Genomic DNA, 25,687 nt, shown 5'->3' with positions numbered 1-25,687 from the left:
GGAGGGAGGGGTGGAGGGTGACAGTGGATGAAAGGAGATCTAAGAACCAGAGGCCGGACAAGACTTTGGATGGATGCGATGTCTGTGGAGCGAGCCGTCGCTGCTCCTCCCTGTCCGTCATGGCTTTGTAGGGAAGGTGGGGGGGGGGGACAATATCGGGGATGAAAAGTAGACAGAGAACTTGAACTCATACCTCTTTTTCTCCCACTTCTTACTCATTTTAGCCATTGTACTGATATTTTTAAAGCAGCTTCACTGGAGCACATGGATTTTCTTGCTCAGGCATGAGGAAGTAATAAGTTATTAAATGATCCTCATTGTTAGTGTATTGTGTCAATGTCAATCTTGCACAGAGAATACAGCCCTTCTCTGCTCAGTGATGAGGAGGATGTTATTCATCCACCGTAGACTGCACATTCACCTGAACTGTACAAGTGAATACTGGGTTATGTTCGCCAGTTCTGAGGAAGAAAGTCTCTGTTAGTGCTGCAGCATGAACAATGAAAAAGCTCTTTTCTGTCCTCGTAGGAGTAGCAGGCAGTAGTAGTTTTGCAAATCCATACTTTTGGTGTCCTTTTATGTGTTTCAAAGCTCAATCCGAATAATTAGTCGAAAAGTGCTCTTTTATGGCTGACATTCGTAGTATCCATTCTCTCTAAAGTGACGACGGAAAGGAAACTTAAATGCCTATTAAGGCGATACCACTTAAAACCACTACTCTTTGCATGAATGAGACACACTGTACCGAAATATACTCCTGTGTGAGTCACAGGTGCAATCACACTCAACACAGTAATCATTCTGCCAGGTTAAAAACACGCAAACATGCGTGGAATAACAATGTGTCAGCGCTGAGCGGAAGCACGCACAGATTCAAGACTAAACCAAAGAAAATTAAGCAGCTTGTCCTCCGTTTGCTCTATTTGGATTCATCTCGCAGGAGATAGCTATCAGCTCAGCCATGTAGGTAGGGTTTATTTATTTATTTTCACCTTTTATTTATTTATATGTAGTTTTAAATACCACCCACGTCTGCTCCACATTCCTCTTGTCTCCTCACTCGTTAAGATCTAGGCACTGCAGCACCGGAGCTGACAGTCTTTTACCTTTGTGATTCATAGATCCAAAAGCCTTACATACTGCATATTTACTCCTCTAAATGTGGGTTTATAGACATTTTATATATATATATAGGCTGAAATGTCTTCTTGATATCTGAAATAAAAACATCTGCAATGAGAAAACTGACACACAAATTGTGCTACAGGTTGTGATATTGTGATCAGTGTCAAATGCGGACTTCAACACTCTATTTGGTCTTTTGGCTTTTGTCATTAGAAACCACTTTTTTGTCTCTTCGCAGTGACTTTGGGCAATTCAAAAAACTATTAGAGGCTTGAAGACATTTCCATTCACTCACACGCAAGAACACTCACACAAGGTTTGAAACTGTTGAGAAAGTTCTGTTAAAAAGACCTTAGCAGCACTCTGCTGAGCTGCAGTGAAAATAATGAATAATCATGATAGTTAATCATACCTGCGAGTGAAGTCTGTTACAGACAGTCTGGCTTAAAACACAGATAGCAGGGATTATGATTAAACATGGTTTTGTTTTCATAATGTGCGAATCAGAGTGAGACGTTGGCTGTGCTTTCCTGGATCAACTTGCGTCTCAGACGCTGAACCACGGAAACCTCTGTAGAGGCTACAGAGGTTTCTGTGGTTCAGCACTGCGGCTTCCAGAAAGGCTTCCCTCTGCAACTCATCCTTATTTAGAGCTGCAAGAAATCCACCTGACACAGGAGGGGAGCTGTGCATTTTAAATCAGACCCCACTACGAATCTGGCTACAGGCTCCCAAATCTTATTCATCTAAAATCTTAAGTTTCGAGCAGGAGAGAAGCGAGACATAAAGAGGAAAAAAGAGAAACATATGCTGATAACAACCTTGAAGTCTGTGTTTAAGACATGCTTGTGATATTATGTCAGTATGGTCTCTTCCTAAAGAAAATTGATGTATTATTTTCATTTTATTCTCTGAAACAGAGGTAACTTATTTATAGAACAGGACTGGAGCAGAAAGACTTGCTGAACAAGGACATCTATGGGTCATATAGGATAATGCAAAAGCCATGTCAGGCTGATTGTACCTGTGTGTGCTTCATAAATTACTGTAAGGGAAGGACGCAATTTTACTCATATAAACTCATAATCATATACATTTCTTTTCAACAATAAACACAAAATTAGTCACATTTGCAAAGTATTTCAATGCTAATTATTCATCACATTAATGATCTGGCTGTGATCATCTCATAATGCAAAGGCATGTTCAGGATATGTATATTAAATTGCACCCGTCAGAATAAAAGCTTACAGGCATATAGGTCACATCCTGCTGTCCCCTCCGCTCATGTCCTTATGGCTCACAGCTTGCATGATAGAAATGATTCACATCCTCCAATATAATCTTGCACAGAGTGGAGGAAGCAAGGATAGTGAACATTAACCTTACTTAAGCTGCTGTTTTTCTCGAGGGGATTTGGAAGGATTTTATTACTTAAAATTGAATGGCACACTTCAGTAGGAGGAGCGGACATGCATGGGCTAAAGCTACTTAGTCAAACTGACACACTGAACTGAAAAATGTTTTCTGACGTCCTTTTGCAGAGTTAAGTCGCTTAAAGAGCCGAACGGTTATGAATTTGCTCGTCTTTGTGTTTGTTTGTTTCTGCTTTTTTTCTCCCCTTTTCTACTCAGAAGCTACATCACACACCACGAAGACCACTTCAGGTCTCTTAAAGCTCTCGCTCAAACAGGAAACACTGAGGCACCCTTTCCAGGAACGCTCATTTTCATCATCATGTTCAATCAGCACAAGATTTAGTGGTTTTGATTTTGATTCAAGAGGCTGCTTTGACCTTTGAGACCCGAGCAAAGAAAGACGAAGGGCTTCTGAAGATAACAATATTAAATGTTGGATTAAAAGGTTCAACTTTTTGCTGTTGGGCCATGGAAATAAATTAGCCTCTAATTTTTGACTCTAGCTTCATGTGTATTATAATGAAAGGATTTTATACTGAGGTTTGTACAAATGTTGAGTCATAAATGCCAAAAATAATAAAAAGCACAGTCACTCAGTTTTTCCCTTTTGCATGATTATGTAGGTACATAAAAACTTCTGTGAGCTTGCCATTAGGAAATTATGTTTCCTATCAAACCTCACTCAAAGCATTTTCTCTTAATTTGCCCGCTGACGTTAAACAAACTACAAAGTCTTGCGAGCACTTGACAGTTTGTGAGATGAATAAATAAAGGAACATGTTCTTTTATCCGAGCACATCCCTGTAGATCTGTCTAATGACAGCTGCGGATATTTAACTGTCCTCCTCAAACAGAATTATCTCAGTTCTGCTTGAGCCTGCTCCCAGTCTTCATTACTATTGCATGGCCCATGGCCACTTTTCCTCATCAAGACTGCATTACATTATTTACAAACTGGAAACAATTGAAGGAGCACTGTATTACAGGACAGGGAGTCACCCATTAAAAACCTAATCCTGAATTATGAATGAGTATTTCATTTAGTATGCCAGGTTATATCAAGCATCTTTATATGGTGAAGGTGTATTTAAGGGACTTGCTTTTCTCTCGGGCTGCTGTTTGTTTTTTGGAAGAAGAGAAGAGGACAGATTCAGGACAAGAATTCTCTATTTGACTTGTACAGGGCAGACATCGAGCAAAGAAATACTTACAAAGCCTAATGGGATTGAAGGATTTCAAGCAGAGACCGCATGGCTGCAGGGAGCTCAGAGAAGCACGGATGGGCTGACAGACAGATGGACTCAATAAATTGCGGGCTGGGGACAACGTCAGTAAGATTAGCTGATATAACCAGCGAGGAGATCAAGTTAACCCAAGTCAAATGACCTGAGCCATGGTTAGCATACAGGTAATAAATGGGCTGTACTCACAATTTCGTACTGAACAATAAAGCAAAATCACATCATACCTCATTAGCACAGATGAGCTTTTGTTTGACTCTGAATCACACTGGTATCTGTCCATTAAAGTGCTAATTAATAACCAAACATGATTCGGAAATAACAAGAAATCTGCTCATGCCATATACTGTATACACAGTTGGTAGGCACTGGCCAGCAGTCCTCACAATTCCTTCCGTTTGGATCTAATTTTAAAAGACTTCCCTCCAGGCCCACTTTCAAGCCGGCTACCCGAGTGTGCTGGTTCAGATTTACATCAGTGTTAGAGATAGAGGCCGCTCCTCTGATCTTCTCCATCAGAGGGGAGAAAACTGTGTATACAGAGGATAAACACTGTATTTTAAAGGTCTGGTGCACCCAAATAACAACAACAACAAAAAAACAGATTTTTCTCTCCTATCTCAAGTGGTGTGTAGGGGATAATAGAACTCACTGTGCACAGTTTTCATTTCATCTAAATAGTCACTTTAACAAGACTGAGTCTGCAGCCACGCTAGCACCTCTGTGAGGCTGCATGTATTTATCACAGTGAGCAGAATGTCCACATTAGCATGCTAACATGCTCGCGCTGACAATGCATACATGCTGATGTTAAGGCAGCATAAGGTTTAGCATTTTTACCATCTTATCTGAGAGTGTTAGCATGCTAATTAGCGTGGTAAAGTAGGGATTCATCCTCTGGAGACAGTGAATGTCTGTGCAAAATTTCTCAGCAGTCCAACAATCAACTGGTTGTTGAGAGGTTTCAGCCTGGACCACAGTGGTGGACCGTTTGATTGTCATGTACTGCCAAGGCTAAAAACCACAGGGGCTTAAAATATTGTTTGAGTGAACAGCGGTAGTAGTGAAAGAGAGGTAGGTAACACCGTTGTAGATATGCATCATGTGAGTTTTCAGTATCAGCTTTATAAAAGCACATCCTGTAGGAAACTGCAGCTCACCTGCATTGGAAACAGGCATTTTGGGAATTGTTTTTAATAGATGGTAGAACTGAGGAGGGAGCTGCAGCAACAAATCAGTTTCTCGCCTAATTCAATCCTTTACTGATTCAAGAGATGTTGCCTTTAATGCGCTCCTGTGTGGTCTTGCAGCGCACCAGAGATAATGTAATCAGTGTTTATGGTTAACAAGCTCGTCACAATTTCAAACCTTTAGTTTTCGTGCGGCCTGAGAAGAGCTGTCAGTCGGTGACACACAAGACGAGAGGGCATCTAACCATAAAGATATGAAAATCGATTCTTTAACACTTTGTATATACATTTAAATAGATTATAAGCAGCTTAGGACACGACAGAGAGTGTTCTGATTAAAAGCAAACAAGAAAAAAAAAACTACTGACGATTTTATTTGCTACGCTCTTAAGAATTTATTTTGCCTCTGATATTTTGATGAATATCAACCACTGAGGTAAAGCAGCACAATTAGCATACATCTCAACGATTAGACTTCATGCAGCCGTCCCAAAGCTGAGAGTAAGGAGCCTAAAAATGAGGAGCAAAAATGATGGATACCCATTGTACTTGAGCAAATATCATATCTGGCAAGAGAAATTACAGCTGTAGCTTAATTGTGTGGTAAATGTTATTGAAGAAAGGACGGATGGCAGCCTGCAAAGGGAATTAAGACGCCTTTCTTGTCGCTACAATAGACTGAATTTAAAAGTCACAAAGCGGCAGACAGGTGCCGTGTACCAGAGGGGTGTTGGACTGGGAGACTGAGCTCATCATTGCACCAGAGGCTCGAAAGGCCCTGAGCTTCTGTAGCCAGCACATTAGGGCTGCAGCAGAAAGGCTGGGGTGGGGGGGGGGGCATATTAGCAGGATATCGCTGCAGAGGAGGGGGTGGGGGCCCTGCTGAGTAATGCACACTCAGAGGTGGGGGGAGCTGTTAATTGCCATGCAACATCTCAGCTGAGGGAGCACTTGTGGGACGGTGGCAGTTCAAAGAGTGGGGGAGTGTGACTGCAATTCAATCAAAGCACAAAATGATGGCAGTTTGGCCCTTGACCAAAAAGCAGATTGGAGGCAGGTATGTCATTAATTAGACATTCTTCCTCTGTCGGCACACTTTTTGTTCTTAGCTCATATGGGTGGAAATTTTCCATTTGCAACTGCCAGAATAATTTCAACCAGCAATGTACAGCGTGAGCCGTACGTGTAGAGCTCTATTGTTTTGGCTAAAGCGTGAAGCCAATCGAGAGGCGCGAACAGTAGGCCGTGGCTCCCGTTGTATAGGCGTAGTCCATACCGCTCTGTTGGCGGCGCCTTCGCGTGATCTACAGGGGAACTCCATTCCTCGTTAAACGACAAACCACCACCTGTTCTCATTTCATCTCTCCCGTCCTCGCTGTGCCTCTTGGACCACTGGTGAAGGGCAGACACCCAGGTACTCCGTGAGGAATGGAGGCAAGTTTCCCATTCAAAACATTCCCCATCCATTTCCTGATGGCCGCCACCTGTTCACCCTCCCCCCTCCCACCACCACGGCCAGACACACACACACACACACACACACACACACAGACACACCTTGCTTCTGTGAAAGAGATGGGCAGATTGTTGGGGGATGAGAGTGGATTGTCACTGTCACAGGGGGGCAAAGGAGGAAAGAAGGAGCGTACTCTGTATTACTCGACAGCCCCCAAGTTCCAGATGTCACTCTTTTTAATGACATAATTATGACCGTCTTACGACTCCCAATGGCCTTCAGTCTGTACTGGAAGCTGTGCATGCAGCACAAGCACACACATACATAAGCACACATAATTCCTGCATATTATTATAATTCAGACATCTCCATGTCTGACAGCTAGCTCAGGTGGCTAAATTACTGATGTCAAATAATATACCAGAGCAAGGCATAGTAAGAAAATCACATAAAATGTGAAGCATGAATTACCCTCACAAAAGGAGGGATTTTCTTGACAGACTATCAATCAAATATCAAACTGGCCAGCTTCTTCTTTGCTGACACCCCGGAGCTGAGGCCATCTGGATCGGCCATTTTCTGGTCATTAACCATGCTCGCTTCTGAGGAATCTTGAAGCGCTCGCTCTTTCCTGAAAGAGGCTGGCAACTCTGCGCTCACAGTCTGAGCCACTTTGTTTGCTAAATTCTATCTTTGCTCGGTGTGGCAGCGATGTTGCTGTTGGAGGAGGACCGTGATGAAAGGCGTTTTGATCTGGAGGCGTGCAGCACAACAGTGTGAGACACACAGAGTGGTAGCTACCAAGCTGAACTTCAACAAACATACACTCCGCGGATACATAGGAAACTGTGAAGAATGATCACAATGAATACGGCGTTGAGCTGTTGTTTCAGTGGGGACCTGATAATGATGAAGGCAGTCCCCTCTCTAACAGGGCTAATTGGGGTTCAGAGGCATCTAATGCATGATAGATGGAGAAGGAGAGGGTCTCAGTGGTGTGCGGCACTGCTGGCACGAGATCACAAGCATTAATAGAGCCGAACCTTTCACTCTGGGCTGAAAGACATCTGTTGCCAGCAGGTAACCTCGGCTTTATCATTACCAGCTAGACCCACCGATGTTTTCCTGGCATGACAATTTAAAGCGATATATATGTTTGCTGGCTAATTCAAGCTGTCAACATCATCCCTGTTTGTAGGTGAAAAATGGGTGCACCACGCAGCGCACCAGATGGCAGGAATGGATCATCAATCTGAGACAGCAGACATGTGATGGATGGATTCTCCAGGGTAAACAGTTTCAAACTAAGAACCACACTGAGCAGAAATTTGCTCACAAATGAGCACTTTTGTGTCGACATTATGCGCTGAAAGAGATGCGAACGCCGCCTTTGACTATTCATGTTTGCGACTCCGAATTCACAGGCACAGTGCATGATCCAGAAGGAAATTAGAGGCAGCCCTGCCACTAAAGATGAAAAAAAGGCAGGACTACAATGTGCTTTCACTCCAAGATTGACTGATTTTAATGTAATAATTGACAATAGTCAGCAAGCAGGTCAAATCTCCCCTGTGCCTTATGTGGTGGACTTAATTCAAGCAATGACTTCGTACCTTTGTGTAAAACACTTTAGTGTGTCTGCACAGATCTGTATGAGATAACGTGTTAATTAGTGATCTTTAGAAAGGCTGACGGGAGGATTTTGTTACCGTGGGACAGAGCGAGGCTAGCTGTCCCCCCCTGTTGCCAGTCTTTACGCTAAGCTAAGCTAACTGGCTGCATCTTGATATCTATCGACAGTAGCGCGGCATTGATCTTCTCATCTAACAGTGTTAAAGTGTCTGAGTGTTTTTTTCCCTAAATGTTGACCTAGGATATTCCTTTACCTTAAAATGCAGCCTCAGCACTTTTCAAATTCAAACTGCACTGCATCCAAAACAAGCTGTGACATGAACCCCAAAACCTTGTGTATATACGTCTGCGTATAGTTATTAATAAACATATGTACGTCACCATTAGCTCTTAGCTGCATATCCCATTTCATGCACATGAATTGTTAATAAGACTTGAACTGTGGGGACAAAATCTGCTAAAATTTCTGTTGATTATTTATATCATTTTAATGTTTGCTGAAACAGCATCACATTTTGTCAAGTGACTGCATCCCCTCAAAGACAAGAGGAGAACTCTGGGTAAGTGTGGGCAACATCCTGGATATGAGGTGGCAAAGTAAGCAGGCTGAGTATCACAATGTTTGCAGACAAATCCAAACCCGCTGAGATGGCGTGTCACATCATGACAAGATGCACTCTCCAAGCAAAGTAAAACCTCTCCCGCTAAATTCTGAATATAAAAAGCTGCAAATTAAAAAAAAAAAAAAAAAAAAGTAACAGTGGCGGGCGGAGATGAGTCCTTTTATGATGGAGGCATCTCCATATGACATGTGACCACCAGTGTGTGCAATGAATAAATCATCCCTAAGCGGGCAGAGAGAGTAAACAGTTGTGTATCTTCACCTCAGATGCCTGGAGAGGCCTGTCAGACACAGCAGTTAACAAAGCCTACCTCCTCATCATCATGCAGACCGTGTTTCGGCAGATCCAAGTCCAAACCTGACACCATTACCCCACCCCCCCATCCATCCCCTCCGCCTCTACGATGCAAGAACTCGCTCACTGTTTCTCCAGAGTCGACTTAAAGTGAAGTTAAAGCGAGGATGGTAGCAGTGCTGCTAAGCTTTCCCAAGAGCCTCCGCTTCACTCGGCTGTATTTAAAGACCGCCTGAATTGTCTTTGTAAATTAGGCAACTGGAGCTCTGGGATTAACTGCCGATTTGTACCCACTGTGAAAAGAAACTCCTTGAGACCTCCATGATTTCATCTATTAACAAAAACTTCAAGCACAATCGGGCTCTCGTCGAGTGCATCGCTGGCTCAGAGCTATGGTACGAGTCGAGCTCTGAATGCAAGGTGCTTAATCTAGCCGCGAGTGGAAATGTGAGAGATGATGGCAACGCTCCTTTCAGAATCATCTCATATGAGGATATGAAGAAAAAAATTAAAGATTTTTTTTTTAGAATATAGTTTTTTTTATTTATAATTTATAATTGGCAGATACAAAAACTCTTGAACTGTATCCAAAGTGTGCAATAAAATCACTGTTGATTTTTTTTTTCCAAAAGAAAAATACAAAAAGACCATCTACTTTGGAAAGTTGACAGTTGACAACCAATGTAAACTGGAGTGAACTGGTAATTCTACAGAGGGTTTACTAATCGCTACTAATGCTCTTTTAGCTGACTACAGTTTGTTAACAAGTTGCAAATCTGCTTTGCTCTCCCAAGATGATAACCAAAGTCATTATGTGTACATACATCTACATTGGTGACATTCTATTTCCCCATTGTTAAATACAAGAAAGGCAATCATATCCATAAGCAGCACAAATGTGTATAACACATTGAAATGAAATAGAGTTCAAATTGTACCAAGATGATCATGTGAGAGAGGGTAAACAAAAAAGGAGGGGGGTGGGGGGGCTTTCTAAACATGTTGTAAACAATCACCTTCACTCACCGAGATGCACAAAAAAGAAAAACACGTTGGAGCTTGTTAAGTGCTAAACAGCTGTTATTAATTCAAAATGCTTCAGCAGTCTGAACAAGCATCAACCTCTGGAACCAAACATTGAAGGCAATAACGCTTAATAATAAACAAAATAAGTATTTAGAAAACTCACAGCAGCAACACCATATGAATCTGGTTCCTGCTTGTCAAAGTCTGATGACAAATTAAAATGGAAATACAAGTAAAGGAACATTGCATTTGGGGGGAGAAAAAAAAAAAAAGACTAACAATTTACTTTCACATTTCAACTGAAACACATACACACGCACACCCAAAAGTAAAATCTAATTTACATCCACATTCTTGCCATGATCCCAGTCCTTGACAGCTCGTGAGCATTAGCAGGGGCTTTGATATGATGCTGGTGCCTTACCCTTTGTATCCCACAGATATGACACGAACAATCTCGATTTAATCTAAACACTTACATGAACACGGAGGGACAAACGTGTGACTATATTTCTGTTTCAAAACCGCCATCTAAAAAAAGGACAACTCTAGGCAAGAGAGGATCCAAGCATGTCAATGGAGAATATTCAAGTGCAAAAATGTGTCAATGTAGTTTTTATGATTCTCATGCTTTCTGAAACTGGTCCGCAGGCAGATAAAATGGATACCTCAAACAAGCGTACATTCCTTTTGTACAGCCCCATTCCCCAGATGGCAAATATCACAAAAAATAAAACTCACATAAGGATTCGTAAAAGAAAAATACATTTCTTGTACACAGAATGTCCAGCCAATGTTTGTGACAGAAGAAAAAAAAAAAACATCCCTCTACACTGCCAAACACAACCTAGAGCCTTCATTCCTATGCAACTCAAAGCTTTAAAATGCTAAGTCTTTAAACATGCAACACCATCCAAAGTTCCTATCTAATTTCTGCTGTCCTAGACTCAGGGTAACTTCCTCAGACACCAACACTTCCAGCTAACTAAAACTAGAACTATACTCTAACGACCTACCAAAGTTGTCTGAGAGATCATTTTTCCAAATACTTTTAAGGACACTGATGTCAAAAAAGATGCTCATTCATAATGTGAAAACACAATTCCCTGTCAAAGTATCCATATAAAGCACTTGCGTAGCATACTGTGTGCTCTTCCCTTTACTGTGGCGCCAACAGCCAAGTAGAGACAATCTGTGGGGTGGTGCAGCTCTGTGGGGACAATGTGAAGAAGCAATGGCAAAAAATTCTATGTGTTTTTTTTTTTTTTAATGTCCTTGAAACCCATATGACATCAATGATGTAGCCATGCTGCTGTGACTCTAGCTTTTGTCATATGCTGAAACCCTGGCATCACTCCAAGAAGGCGAGGAGGACTTAACCCTGGCTTTCCCAAGTCCTTTTACCTAAGCTCACACCATTTTTGGGGGGATTTCTTTGATCTGGGTCCAGCTTGTTGCTGGAGTTGAGACTAAGAAACGGCCATCCCTTCATACAGATTCAGGTCTATTGACTAGAGGTCTGTCTTTCAGTTGGAGGTTAATTGAGGGCAATTTTCTTTACTTATAAACTGCCTAAAGTAAATGCAACTGTGCATTAAACAGCCTTTTACTCAGAGTTGCGCTTAAACAACACAGCCAAAATCTTTCACCCTTTTACGGTGACATCTTCTCTCATTTAAAGGAGCTCTATAGTGCCATTAATTGACAGTCTTAAAGCCTTTACTACATGCAGGTACAAGCATTACAGATAGTGACAAAGTTGTTAGGCCTGAGCGGCGGTGCAGTTTTTGCAACATTCCTAATGCAGAAAGATCTCACTTTTAATGTTAATATATTTCTAAAAGGTTTATACATCAACTTGATGCTGTTTCAACAAACAGCACATTAAAATCCAGCATCGACAGTACCTTTAGGCTCACACATTATATAATGGCTATACGCAGCCATACAATTTAAGGCTACTTCGCTGACCAAACAAGTCAAACGCTCTCACAGACCGGCAAATTTTAGACATCTTTTGCAACAATATGTTAAAATAAACCTGGCAAAGCTTTTCGACAGGGGGTGGGATTTTCATGTTTGTACAGTACAACTGAAAGCAACAAACATGACAAAGTCAAAAACAAAGCCAGCACCAGTCTAAGCATACTGGGGCACAACTGTATATGTAGTATGTCAGTTAGTACCATGCCATGACAGTCAAAAAATACTTGAATAAACAGCATCAACTGGATCAGGAGTCAAGTCTGTAAATGAGCAAAGATCTGGTTAACATGAAAATCACAGGCTGGCCATCTTCACTTATTGTACAATGAAGCCTTGCTGTTTGACTAATTGCATAGTATAAAAGCAGAATGATGTTCTCATTTGCAGTCTGGTCATGCTGAAAAAGAGGGGTACATTGCAAAATCTTGACAGGTAATAAAATGCAAAAGATGGTCAAAATTGGTCAGTCTGCAAGAGGCTTTAAATTTGATCGTAGCAATACTTGTTCCATCTTTTAAATGTACAATTTAGTGGATAAAAACTGAATGAATTTTCAAATTGGCAAATTTATGGAAATGTGCTCTACTTGCACAGCTGGATGTGACACTTAACCATACATCACCATGCATGTCTAATTTCTGCACTTCATGTATGCAACTAAGATAACTTGGCTGTATACCTCTGCTGTATTTTTGCAGTAGACTATGTGCAGGCCTGTGTTTCTGGAAGTGGAGCCTTCTAAGACCAGCAAAAAAACCCAGAACAGTGGAATGGAGGACTTTACAGTGACAGAGTCACCTGGACACAAATCAAGAGCCACCAGAACCAATCATCTCAAAACTGTGGTTGTCTGTAAACCTTGTTTAAATCTCTTAACTGAACACAAAAGTGCAAATTGCTACCACTGTCCTATCTCTGTGTCCTCAGTAGTGCTTCTCCTGCAGATAATCTTTCATCTTGTTAGGTAAGGGCAGTTTCTGAATCAGGTCTATCCTTGTGTATTGTCTAATGACAAAGCGACAAAGGTACTGCAGGGAGCGCACTTGCATAAACCGAGATACTGGGTTGGTTAGTCTGACAGGGTAGGTTGCAGACCCTGGTAAGCGAGACCTGGAATAGCAAAAAGCTCCATTCTCTGAGTCTTTGATAGAGTGTTCGATTAAGTCAACGATGGATGTGTGTCCCTCCACATCAGGCTGCTCATAAAAGCTGAAGCGTCCATTGGAGTGTTCAATCCGGGTGTGGAGGGTTTTGCCCTGGGACCTGAAACTCAGGCTGAGAAGGTACCTGTCGTCTGAGCTGTCTCTGACCAGGAATGAACCATCAGCCAAGTTGACCAGCTTTTCCTCTGCCTCCCAGCGTGTGATGGGGCCCCAGTACCAGCCCTGCCTTGCCAGCTTCTTCAGCTCCTCTGTCAGACTGGTGACGACCATGGGCCCGCTGCTTTGGACCGAGTCGTAGACCCGACTGACCCCAGGAGCTGAATTCGGGTCAAAGTTGAGGTGGTGTCTTACCCTCTCAGCAACTTGGCTGTCTGAAGAGCTGAACCCTGAAAAAGTCCTAGGAATATGTCCATTACTCGATATGGGCGGCAGGAGTGGAGAGAGGGGAGGTGGGACCTCTACTCGAGAGCTTTGGAGCATCACACCAGCGGAACCAATGAGAAGACTACTAACTGAGGTTTCCATAAAGAGATCCGGAGGCATCCCACTAACCAGTTCATGTTCCTCCTGTCCCTGGTCTGTGTGGAGGGATCCATTGTCCGCTTCAGTCACCACCTCCATAGGAGAGGAGCTGTCCAGGCAGAAGGAGTGGGACCCTTCCGGGTACATTCCCTCATCTAAAGGCATTGTGTACTGGATGTAGTCCTGGGGAGTCAACCCCAGCACCACAGGCACGTCATTTTCATCAATATTTAGATGCAGCTCACCATTTTGTGGCTGCTGGAGATTCTTTAAGGATTCTGCTTGGTCCTGAAAGAGCCCTTCCATCTGGTAATCATGAAATTCTTTCCGGACACCATTTAAGTTGGGACTCGGGCTGGGAGAGTGAACCATGGCTTTAACCTTTACCTCCATCTTGATACACGCCTCATCAGAGTTGACTGACCGCAGAGGCCACGGTGAGGGGCTATAATGGTGACTCCGTAGGGATGCAGATCTCAGGGGTCTCTGGGCTTTCACCTCGTTGAAGCTGATGGGCACAGATGAGGATGAGAAGGTGTCGTCGTCATCCACTGAGCCTATGGCAGAGGAGCTGCCTTTCACTTTCACTTTCTGCTTGGCAGACAGCCTCCTCTTTAAAGATCCCATCAGGCCCTCACTCTTTGAGCGGCCCTTATTCTGGCCCCCTTTGTCCTCTTCACCACCAAGGTCACAGCCAGAAAGCTCTTTGGTGTAGCAGCCCCCAAAAAGTGACTCTTCCTTGGAAAACTCTGTAGTCACCGAGGGCTGCTGGAGCATGACAAAGTCACCCTCCTCTTTGCCCTTTATGCTGAGGGACTTGCGGATGGTCTTAAGGCTTATCTTCTTCATTCTGACAGGCCCTCCAAAGTGGGGGCATGGGATGGCTCTCCTGGTATCCTGATGAAAGTACTATCCACAATGTCCTCCCATCAGGCCACACGAAACAAGTCATGCATACAGTGGAGCCATCAAACCCTGCAGGAAAAAACAAAAACAAAACATATTTTACGTTTAGTCTTCCAGTGCCTCAGAAAGCAACGCACATATCACAGCACACTGAAAAGATTTAATAACAGAATACTTTTTGTTGTATAAAGTCGGTTGAGGCTGCCACTAAAAATAATTTACTCAATAAATCATTTGATCTACAAAAAGTCAGAAATCATAAATGCAAATTGCAATTTCTTGAAGCCTGATATTAAGTTATCAGATTTCTTGTTTTCTCAGACAGACAAACAGTCAAAAAACTCAAGACATCCAGCTTATCATTACATAAGAGAGAGAAAAGCAGTGAATCCTCACAGCTGAGAAGCTGGAACCTGAAAATGTTTGACATTTTAGCTTGAAAAATAACTAAATATATTAATCACTTAAGAAAATAGATTATTTTTCTGTTGACTGAGTAATCGTTTCAGCTCTAAACTCTGGACGACCAGCACCACAGATTTTAAATCAAACAGTGATTATGCGATCAAAGTGCTGACTTTCAGGTGTAAGGTAATTGTTTACATTCATGGTGTGTGCAAATTGTGGCACTTCTACATAACAGTTCCTGATCTTTAGGGGGACAATTTTAATTGGACAAATTACATAAATATAAAACAGAATCACTTTTTTGCAAATCCTTTGTTTCGCTGATTGCTAAAGGTCGATGATCCACAGCCATCAACAGACGCTTGGTATTTTCCCAATTCATGCTCTGTTAGACCTGTGCTGCTGCCACTGTTGATCCCTTTACACTCCTCAGTTTTTTCTGCCTGTGTGTTTAGGATCACTTTCCTGCTGCATTGTTTACTATGGGCTATGTATAAAACCGACTATAGTTTGTACACTTCTCCCCAAATACAGATGTAAACACCTTCAAACAGCCATATAATTAGAAGCCTGCATGTGCACCTCACAGCCATCATTTCATTTTGAAAACAATGTGCCAACAATAGAAAATGTGTCACTGTACAAATATTCACTGACCACACTGTATTACGGTCATGATCTTATGAAGTAAAGAACAATCACTGCTGTTCCATCTGTTAAAAAATAAATAATTAAATAAAAAAAGCGTTTGGCAAATCGCGACTGTAGCAGTATCTAAAGACACGTGCCACTTAAAGCACCTAAATAAAGCTGCTTGATAATCAAGACAGCTGCAATCTGATTACTCACCATTATGTGCAGGAAAATGGTGACTCAGTTGGATGGGTCAAGTTCCACTTCCACCACCTTTCATTTGATGCTATGAAACACAAAGGCAGCTCATTTGAAAAGTTCCACACTTTTAGCACGCGATTTTGTAAGCGAACAACACGTAACATGTACCTACATAATAATAACATGAAACAAACAGTGTGTGCTTATAAAGCCAGGGTTAGCATGGCTTGTCCTGACCTGGCAAGGCCTACGGACACAACAGCATGCCTTTAGCTTAGCTGCGCTTGTTAGTGTGTGACTTTAATTGCAATGTTGTGAAACTGTAAGCTGTAACTACGATTCAGTTTGTACACTTTAAATCTTATAACTATCAAAAACAAAATAAGGTTACTCAACACAAATTGCTTACTTAATATATACTGGTTTGCTTGTATGCTATCACCAATGGCTAACAACCAGTTAGTTTGCTAGCATATCTATTACTTCCAAACTAAATCTGTATCCACAAACATTTTTCAAAATATGCACGTTATATTGTCTCTTACCCGATCACTTCTGCTTGTCTTACTTGGCGAAATAACCCAGAGGTGTTGGCATTTGTATTGGCCAACAAAGCTCGCTCCTTAGCGACTGTTGGCTAACGTTAGCTCGGCTAATGCTAGCTTACTACCTAAGCCAATCAGCTAGCTTTGTTAACGTTTGTAGAAAACATTACCGTTAGCTTCTCTCTCGTCAGCTTCTGCGCCCGAACCAAAGTATAAAGAGCTTACGTGGCCGAATTAGGTCCTTCTCTAAAAGTGCGGGTCTACATTGCCGACTAGAATGACACAACAAGGTGGCATTTTTCAGTCTATGCTAGCTAACACTTTGTAGCTTACGGCCTCTTCCTTTCTTCCTTTGTTGCCTGTTGAATTGTGCGAGCAGATTCAGATGCAGCGAAGCAGCCACACACAGCAGCTACAGCAAGTTTTCACATCCCAGAGGCAGAGGCAGCCCAAACACTTAGAAATCACGGGCACATTTTCATAAAATCAATGAAAAAAAAAATACATACAAAAACAGACCTAATCTGTGAAATATGTTAACATTCAATGTTAATGCCAAACATAATGTTTTGTATTTATTGGGTTAGGTTAGAAAAGAGGATTTGATGACCCAAAGAACAAAATTTGGGGGCAAGGAAGTGAATAAGTTCAGTCCCTAAAATAACCCATGGCTGATTTCTTAGGTGAAAAGCATTTAAAATATCATCAAATGGGGCTGCTCAGTTGCAAAAGGTAGAAGGATGTGGTAGAGCTGTGTAAGCAAGGTGTTGCAAAAAAACAAACAAACAAGCAAACAAAAAACACTCATGCTCTGTGAACCTCTGCTGGAAACAAACACTGAGTCTTAAAACTCAAGAAATAGATCATGAATGCATACGTAATAGGCCTAAATGATGAATAAAAACATATGGTGTCAAACAACGGTTGGCACTATAACACCGTATTTATTGTCTTTCTTAAGTGTCTAAGCAAGGAGGATGTAAAACGGCCTCACTGCGCGCCAATACATAAAAATTCACTACACACAGGTCATTCCAACGGAAATAAATAGCAATGAATGTGCTTCACCACAGAAAAACAGACTGAACAAGTATAATAGCGAAACTTGGAACTAGTTGCTGCAGAAATGTGCAAATTCAGTTCAGTCATAATAGCAGGGACAAAAACCATCTCCCTGTGCCACCCAAAATTATTAGATGTGCAGTCCTTGAAATAATTTAGCATTTTTATGAATGGCTTGGAATTATTTTGGTCAGGTGCAGTTAAACTCCCACAGAGCGCGCCTTTAAAATACATGAAGTTATTTGGACTTTTCTTAAGGAGACTGTAACATGGGAAGATTCAGTGTGACATGCATAATGAAGAGTGATTTTGTTTTCTTAATTGCCTCCTACGAGTTCTGTAGTTCTGTGTAGTAGTCAGTGATTTAAGACAGCAGCTGCTTATGAAGATAACCAAAAATGAAACTGAACCTTTTATTTTTAGCTATAGATTAAAGCAAACTTTCTTTTTCGTTGTTTTCTGCTTGTTTGCTTGCAGTTCACACCATGATGTTGAAAAAACAGTATATAGCTATCCCCGAGTGCAATAATCAGGTTTGGATTTTCCACTACAGATATCAGATAACTGTAGAAATATCAACCACTACACCGCTCCCACCCCCAAAAGTCATCTGTGCTTAGCCTTTACTCAGGAAGGTCTTTCTAATTTGTATTCCAGAGACATCAAGTTGGCTCTCCAAGTATTTTCACGTATTTGATACACCAACTAAAACTTGAACTCTGAAATGATACATTGGTTGCCTAATTAGTGTCAGTATTGTTTTAAAGTAGATTGTGTTTACCACTGCCAGACTAATTTGGTCCATATACTGAACATTACATTGTTTTTTCCACGCTGTCAAGTGTATGGCAGTCCTTCGCCAACCTGCTTAGGGCAGCTGTGTGCAGACAGGCTCTATGCAAAGACTCTAATTACCAGGCCCTATTAGGGTTGATCAGGCTGCCTTCACTTGATGTGTTGGCACAGGAGGGGAGGGCTGGTGGAGGGGTGGGGGTGGGGGGGGGCTGGCAGCTCTTAGATATAGCACCAAGGACACTGGGAAGCAAGGATGCAATGTTTCTACAAGCTAAATTAGACCTGACAAACAAACTTTAGTGCGGTTGATATTTGTTGCCAGACAGTAAAAACAAGTAAATATTCAGCTGTGGGCATAACCCAGCCTGTTTTGTCATGCCAGGATAAACAGATCAAATAGCTACTATTAGCAGCCTGTTTAGATTTTACATAAATTAAAGTCTAGCAGTTTGATAGGAATGCAGTAGCGATCTGCATGATGTTGCCAAACAGCACAACATATGAGGGTGTCTAGCGCATCTCTCTCTCTCGCTCTCTCTCAAGATCAATATTTCCAAAAGAATTTGAATTTATGTATAAGCACGACTCAAAAGCGCCGAACCTCCAGTCAGGATGGAACATTGTGCACACGGAGAGGGCCAAACTGTTTAATGAGACGTCTCTACATGTAGCCCCTCGCGTTTCATCTTAATTTCAAATGAACACTGTATCAGCCATAAATTATTTGCACAATATGTTTTGCACTTGCTTCAGTTGGACTGAGTCCTTTGACTTGACTCCCGTGCCAATGGGGGATTGTCAGGGGGCCCCTCGGTGCCCACCCTCATGTCCTCAACACTTGCAGCGGAGCGGAAGACGGGTACAGCAGGCATGTCAGGCAGTGACAGGGCCAGTGGGACCACTTTGGTTTTGTTTCAGGAATGACTGTGTGGAATAACATCGCCTCAAAATACAGCATTTATGGCAAGGATGATGTCCACACTTCTGCCTAATTGTTTCTGTGTCTCACTGTGATTTCAGCTTATTCATTTTTCTTTTTGCATTCTTTAAAACTCGAAGAGCGCCCCACGGCTGAAGCAGTCCGTCACTTCACTTTTTCCCTCCTTACGTAAGAGGTCTTCAAAGTTTGTGCATTAATTACTGTTGCAGCAGGTGCATCCACATACAATGTAATGACTCAGCTACAGAGATTTGAGCTCCGTCCAAACGGCTGCCTGGTTAAAAACAATGAATTCATCGTCTGTGCTTGCTTATGTTCTTTGCCTCTGTTCTAACCTCACCCTTGATTTCACATTAGCTATTCTTGAAGTACCGCCGTGCATTTGTCGCCATATGGGGTGCTGAATTTTAGACATTTACAATAATGATATGATTAATTAGCTGATTTGACCTTGTTTTATGCATGAAATGCTACGAGGGCAACAACGGATCCGCTAGCCCAGCAGCCCTTCTGAAACATTTGGTGATAGACTCACTGTACATGGCTCAGCTTACTTCAACATTTCTTTGGCACTTTAAATGTCCTTGAATGTGCTGAAAGAGACTGTATGGAAGTTATTACTGGAATGTTGGGGGGGGGGTATTTCTACTTTTTACTGATGGGTAGTTTTTTTTTTGTTTGTTTGTTTCTTTTTGGAGAGCACAGGAGAGTCTTTTAATTTTTACTAGCCCCAATTTTAGTTTTTGGCCATCGCTTGTGAGGAGACAAAAATTCTTTGACTGTCTGATGGCTTGCTTTTTCCATCCACGTTCAACTGGGTAAAACAAATATCAGTCATAAGAAACACACAATACACATGCTATTTTCATGCCTGTGAGTCATTAAATTTTATCTCTCCCATTATTTGTCCCTTCGTTCACATGAATCTGCATCATAACAGAAAGCACCATTAAGTTGGCCAATATAATATTACCATTCAAATTTAGCCTATTATTTGGTTTCTTTTTATTCTAGAATATACATAATTTTGTTATGTTTGCCATATATCTGGAAATGGTTAATTCCACTTTTTATGTATACATTGGTAGCAATTGTGAAAATTATGATTCCATTAATGCGTATATTAAGGTTTAAATTACATTACACCATCTTAAATTCTTAATGCTTTGCCTTTTTAGTATTTAAGTGAAACAAGTTGTACCAACTGATTACTATTTGTTGAGATATTTTCAAGGAAAGGTACCGAAGAAAATATTAATAATACTTTAGAGGGCCATGCTTTTCAAGAAGAAAAATACAAGATTCCACTCTGCCTCTCTATCCCCATAATTTTCTTACAGTCCCTAATTTGTTGTGATTTTGCTCCAGGTTTAAACTTCTCTGTGAAAAACCATACAGTCATACCTCTTTTATTTTCTGTATATACAGTATGTAGTCTCTACCATTGATCTCCAAAGTTAAATGCATCAGCAGCGTAGTGACTTCTGTCCAGGTTGGCCAGTATGGTCAGGATCATGATGACTCATGATCAGCATTAACCATGGTGAGCATCCAGAGGCCGAGAGGCTCTGAGAGTAAATCAGGCTTCAAAGTATTTCTGTTGGCATGATTTCCACTTGGAGATCAAGCTTAAATTCATTAACATCCCAAGGTGATTTCTAGCATTGAGTGAGTTAGCCTGATGTAAAATAAATGCATCTGAAAACACAATTAAAGGTTGAAAGTGCAGAACACAAAATATGTACTTATAGCTAAGAGTCACTAAGATGTTTACAAGGGATGTGAATGAGGGGACAAGTGCAGTTTTTAGGACATCAGGGAAACCTGTCAAAAACAGCAGAAAAGACATCAGGGAGAAAAGCATATATGTCCGATGGTCAGAAATACAGGTCTGGGCGACACACATGCTGTGTTTTCATTCATTTAAAGTGACATTTTGCTCCCTGTCTGCAGCCCATGCTAACAAATGATCCAAGACACACAGTGGTTGTCAAACAGAAATGATGGGATGTAGTGTTCGGTGCAGACTCAACAGCTATCGAGAGCTCCTGGTCTGACCTAGAGCTATGTATTTTTCCACTGAGTAAAGAAGACTTCCTCGGCTGTTTGGGTGTCTCTGTCTCTGTATTCTCATTTAGAATGTCAAACTCAGTCCTATATATGGTATCAGACGCTGGTGGAAATGGAATGCACCTTGTTTCCTCCTCAGGTCAATGGACCCTTTGGCGGGTCCATCAGAGTGACTCATGTTGTGCAGGTTGAACTCTGCTCCAACTCACAGAACATTATTTTAAATTGCGGTCAAGATATGATGCTAAGGTTTGAAGACATAACCACACAATTACAGGGACGTGTGAATAAAATAGTTTTTATAATGCGATGGTGCAGCTATATAAAAACAGCATCCTGGATTTGAATATTTGGCTCAGTGTGCAGTAGATATGATAAATGTAGTTCTGGAACAAGCATATATACGTGTGTTGTTTGCCTTAAAAGACTGTGAGAAAAATGTTGCACCTTAATTTGAAGTAACTTGAGGGGAAACCGGAGTGGGATATTGCTAAGATGTACTTATGTGCTGAAGTAAAACAGGAATGGTTTATGAAAGCACAAATTATCATTTTCCTTTTACCCCTCTCAAACTCGTCAAAGGTGACAGAACATACAGTATGCAGCCAAATTAATTACGGGCTTAAATCCTTACGGAATTCTCAAAAGCTGTGTGATTATATTATTATCATATCAAATCATTGTTTGCTAAGTTTGTTAATTATCACCCTGTCGGCTGATCATAGCCACATCACATCTCAAGTGTGAGATCTTGTGCAATTGGATTAACTGACACGCAGGAAAGAATTCATGCTGCACTTGTGTTAAGAGGCGATGCACATCAACTTTGATTTTTTGAGAACGTCAGTGTTTGAGGAGATTAATTTAATGACAGGATAAGGTGGCTGCTGTCAAAACTTCATGCAGTATTTAAGCAAAAGCCTTCAGTGATTCTGAAACATGCCTTGAAACACTGATGACCCTGACAAGAAAAATTGCTGCAGCGTGTTTACATAACATTTCAAAAGATCAGGCAAGAGACACCCCACAAATTGAAGCATCGCATGTGTCGTGTCGCGAACACCGTTGACAGAAAGGCCACCCACAGACAGGATTTCTTGGGACATAATCTGATCAATTGTGATCTAAACTTAAGTCCTTGCCCTAAAAAGGTTTGACGACAGTTGTCAGTGTCATTGTTGGAAGGGTAAAGGTGGTAGAAGAAATAACAAATTAATGCAAAGTAACACACCTCAAGTTTTACATCTTGCACTGTTGATTGATACACCAGGATCAGATTTTTAGTTCCTTTAATGATCATATCCCTTTTTGCTGGTTTTGTAACTGCTGTTCAGCTTTGTCAGTGCAGTTTGTCTGTGTTTGGCAGTTTTTTTAATTATATATATAATTTGCAGTCTCTTTGGGCCTTTACTGCTGCATGTTGATTTTTAAAGTGCTGATTAGCAGAATTCTCTGAGAAATGCTGCACTGTTTATAAACATTATTAAGTTATATAAGAACAGTTTCCCTTTAGGTGCTTACATTATTGTATCTACACAATGTAAAAGGTTTGTGGAAGTACATCATTATGACTAAAGTGTCTCAAGTGAGTTTATCCTACACAGTCGTGTCCCCTGAACGCACCCTGGCTCCTCTACAGGAAGTGGAGAGAGGCTGGCGCGTTTGTTGAAAACAGACGTTGTTGACATGACACTGGCAGACAATCACTCACAGAACTGACAGCCTCGACCGCTGATGAAGCTTTTTTTTTGCCCGGTTTTTACACAGAGAGACGTAATAGGTTGAACATGGAGTTATCTCCGCTTATAAAGAAAATAGGTAGGATAACTTACTAGCTGAGCAAATGTAGCCGACTTTACCTGAGCTGATGTCCACAAAACTCTCTAACTTGCCTAATAGTAGCAGCTTGCATGCTAACGTTAGCTAACAATAGAAACTCTAGCTGGTCTTTATTTGTCCTCTAACTTCAGCATGCAGAGTTGTAACAGATGTCAACGCTAACGTTAGCGAAGGAACCAGAGTCACTAAAACTTTTCTCAACTTCCATCCAACGTTAGCTAGCTAGCTAGCTAACTAGCTGCTGACTAGCTTAAAACAAAACGTCGCTAACTTTGCTATGATGTCTTTTCTCAGCTTAATACGTTGTTTTCAAACCTTAGGCCACTCTTTGGTGGAGATAAGAGTTCGAGCTTTGAGGAGCATCATGTGCAAGCTGGACCATTCCCTGATTTCCGTCTCTGACATTGTTCAAGAAAAGAAGCTGTTTGTGTATCTTCTTGAGTGGTTCAACTTCCCCGAGGTGCCAATGCAGGAAGAGGTCCTTGTATTGCTCTCGTCTTTATCAAAGGTAACATTACATACGTAGCTAGATGGTAACTGTATTAGCGTTAGTAGCACAGTCTTCTAGTGGCTACCAAATGTCAAAATATACTGATGAACCTAAAATGTGATTTTGGTCATTTCTTCAACAAGGCTAACCAGAATTCAACCACTTAATTGAAGTAGAATCAATATTTGTCTGAGCCAGTATCTCCTGTGATAAAGTTTCATGACAGGCTTAAAGATTTTGACAGTGCTACACCAAACTTTTAGATTTTTCATTTACATTTTTTCCATTTCATGACTTTAATTTTCATTTTGTCTTCCAAGCATCCTAGTGCAGCGCAGATGCTAAGGGACGTCGGGGCGGTGGACTTCCTCACCCAACTGTCTGCTAATGTGGAACCCAGGCTGCGAGCTGTCATTGACGGAACCCTGGACCAGCTGTTCCAGCTACCTGAGCTACTCCCCAGTCATGCAGTGGTCTACTCATGTCTACATGGACAGCGCACCGCAACTCCAACAGGTGTTGCAAGTTAAAGCCAAACAATTGTTTGTTTTGATTCTGTCATCTACAAACCACTGCATGTTCATAATCTTCTGCAGGAGAGAGGTGGGAGAGGATTGTGTGGGTTGTTTGTTTACTTTACACAGATCTTATGACAGGTTCATCAAATGCTTGCAGTATGTGAAGTGGTATTTTAACAAATCCGGTGTCTCTGCTGTAGCTCCAGCAATTGTTCCAGCTCAAGAGCATTTTCCTAAAATGGGCTATTTCCACAAGAGCATGCCAAGCCGTACAGATGTACCACCTCAGAAGATAGCAGGTATCAGTTTTTGAATGCTTGATGTTAATAATTTTTTCTATGCATTACTCTTTTTACACTTTTGTTTCTCTTGTGTCGTACAGTGCATGAGTCTGTGAGATGTCTGAAGTTTTCTGTGTTTCCATGGCTGACTTTGACAAACACAGACACACACATACTTTCATCCAATGAGAGGTGAGAGATAATGTGTACTGTGTATAAAAAATGATATATGTCTAATTAAGATGCTGTGTAAAATGAACAAAATTATGATTTAATTCCAGAAAGCAGCTTTTAAGAGAACGAGTTAAACCAGACTAAGAAGCTGACAAAACAGTGATTACTGAGTATTCAACATATCCGCTTTAATTTTACAGTTCTCTAAGGAGCAGCAACCCCAACTTGGTGCGGACCACATGTGAACTTCTGTGTGATGTCATCATGCAGGACTTTCCTGCTGAAATCTTCCTGCAAAGGCCCAGTATTGTAAAGGTATCATTATATAACCTTGTTCCATGCTTTAACAGATCATTTCTGAATGACTGCTGTTTCTTCTATGGGTACTGTCGGTTTCTAATGAATGTGTCAGTGTCAACTATACACTTTATACTGATTAAAAAAATACATAATTCAAAACTTGAGTTGATAATTACTTAATAATTAGTAGATATTATGACTTTGACACTGTCTTGACTTAAAAATGGTGTCTTGATGCTTACCCTAAAATCTCTGTACTTGATTCAATGTGACTAAAAAGACAAAATGAAGAATTCCAGGGCATTCTTGTTTATTTACATCAGTTAGATGACTTGTATTGTCTTGAGTGGCCAGTGTGACCGACTCATAATGGGATGTATGGGATGGTCACTCTAGCTACTGTCAAAATAATAACCTGTCAAATAACGTCCTTGAACAAAACAGCAATTTATAATTCAGTGTCCCTGATCTTGTAGGAGGTTGTGGAGGCCTCTGGGGGCGTACTTTGCTTGAGCAGGCACTAGATTGCTGTGAGGATGTAGTTTGGTCATGATGTGCCTCTTGTAGGGGTGGAAAGTCCTTGGTGCAATGCTTTGCTTCCCTATCTCTGAAAGCCTCACTGAATATCAGAATTTTTTCCAAACTGGTCCCAGTCTTTGGAAGAGTCTCACCTGTGTTATGTTGCAAATGAGAATGTACTTTTGTAGAGTTACTGTGTGCTCTAACTGAAATCATATGGGGGTTAGCTGATGCGCGGGGTCAGTCATAGCCCTCATAACCCATCTTTATTTATTTTACGTTCAAAGAGCTATAAAAAAGGAAAAATAAGTGACTGCACTTTTTAATACA

The 25,687-nt window shown here is 41.3% G+C and overlaps 2 protein-coding genes across 4 annotated transcripts in view; one reads left to right on the top strand and one right to left on the bottom strand.

The window, feature by feature from the left end:
• Positions 1–9,520: 9,520 nt before the first annotated feature.
• On the bottom strand, positions 9,521–16,713 carry LOC121624236 (suppressor of cytokine signaling 6). 2 transcript variants are annotated; one of them, XM_041961876.1, is made up of 3 exons: positions 16,370–16,713; positions 15,840–15,909; positions 9,521–14,651 (listed from the first exon to the last, which is right to left on the bottom strand). In XM_041961876.1, exon 3 carries the CDS (start codon positions 14,523–14,525, stop codon positions 12,915–12,917), a length of 1,611 nt encoding a protein of 536 aa, XP_041817810.1. In that variant the 5' UTR covers positions 14,526–14,651; positions 15,840–15,909; positions 16,370–16,713; the 3' UTR covers positions 9,521–12,914. The 2 variants fall into 2 exon arrangements, with proteins under 2 accessions (XP_041817810.1, XP_041817812.1); XM_041961878.1 differs by having other exon boundaries at positions 16,540–16,713.
• Positions 16,714–22,987: 6,274 nt separating this feature from the next.
• rttn (rotatin) overlaps positions 22,988–25,687 on the top strand; it is a 31,157-nt gene continuing 28,457 nt past the window's right edge. For both annotated transcript variants that reach the window (XM_041961110.1, XM_041961109.1), the window contains exons 1-6: positions 22,988–23,054; positions 23,396–23,583; positions 23,886–24,081; positions 24,284–24,382; positions 24,466–24,556; positions 24,739–24,853. In XM_041961110.1, the coding sequence (XP_041817044.1) occupies positions 23,024–23,054; positions 23,396–23,583; positions 23,886–24,081; positions 24,284–24,382; positions 24,466–24,556; positions 24,739–24,853 (720 nt within the window). In that variant the 5' untranslated portion in view covers positions 22,988–23,023. The remainder of the gene's footprint in view (positions 23,055–23,395; positions 23,584–23,885; positions 24,082–24,283; positions 24,383–24,465; positions 24,557–24,738; positions 24,854–25,687) is intronic.

Source organism: Chelmon rostratus, chromosome 20 (genome assembly GCF_017976325.1).
Source record: "Chelmon rostratus isolate fCheRos1 chromosome 20, fCheRos1.pri, whole genome shotgun sequence".
NCBI lineage: Eukaryota > Metazoa > Chordata > Actinopteri > Chaetodontiformes > Chaetodontidae > Chelmon > Chelmon rostratus.
Note: the sequence above shows the minus strand (reverse complement) of the source record. Positions and strands in the feature narration are given on the sequence as shown.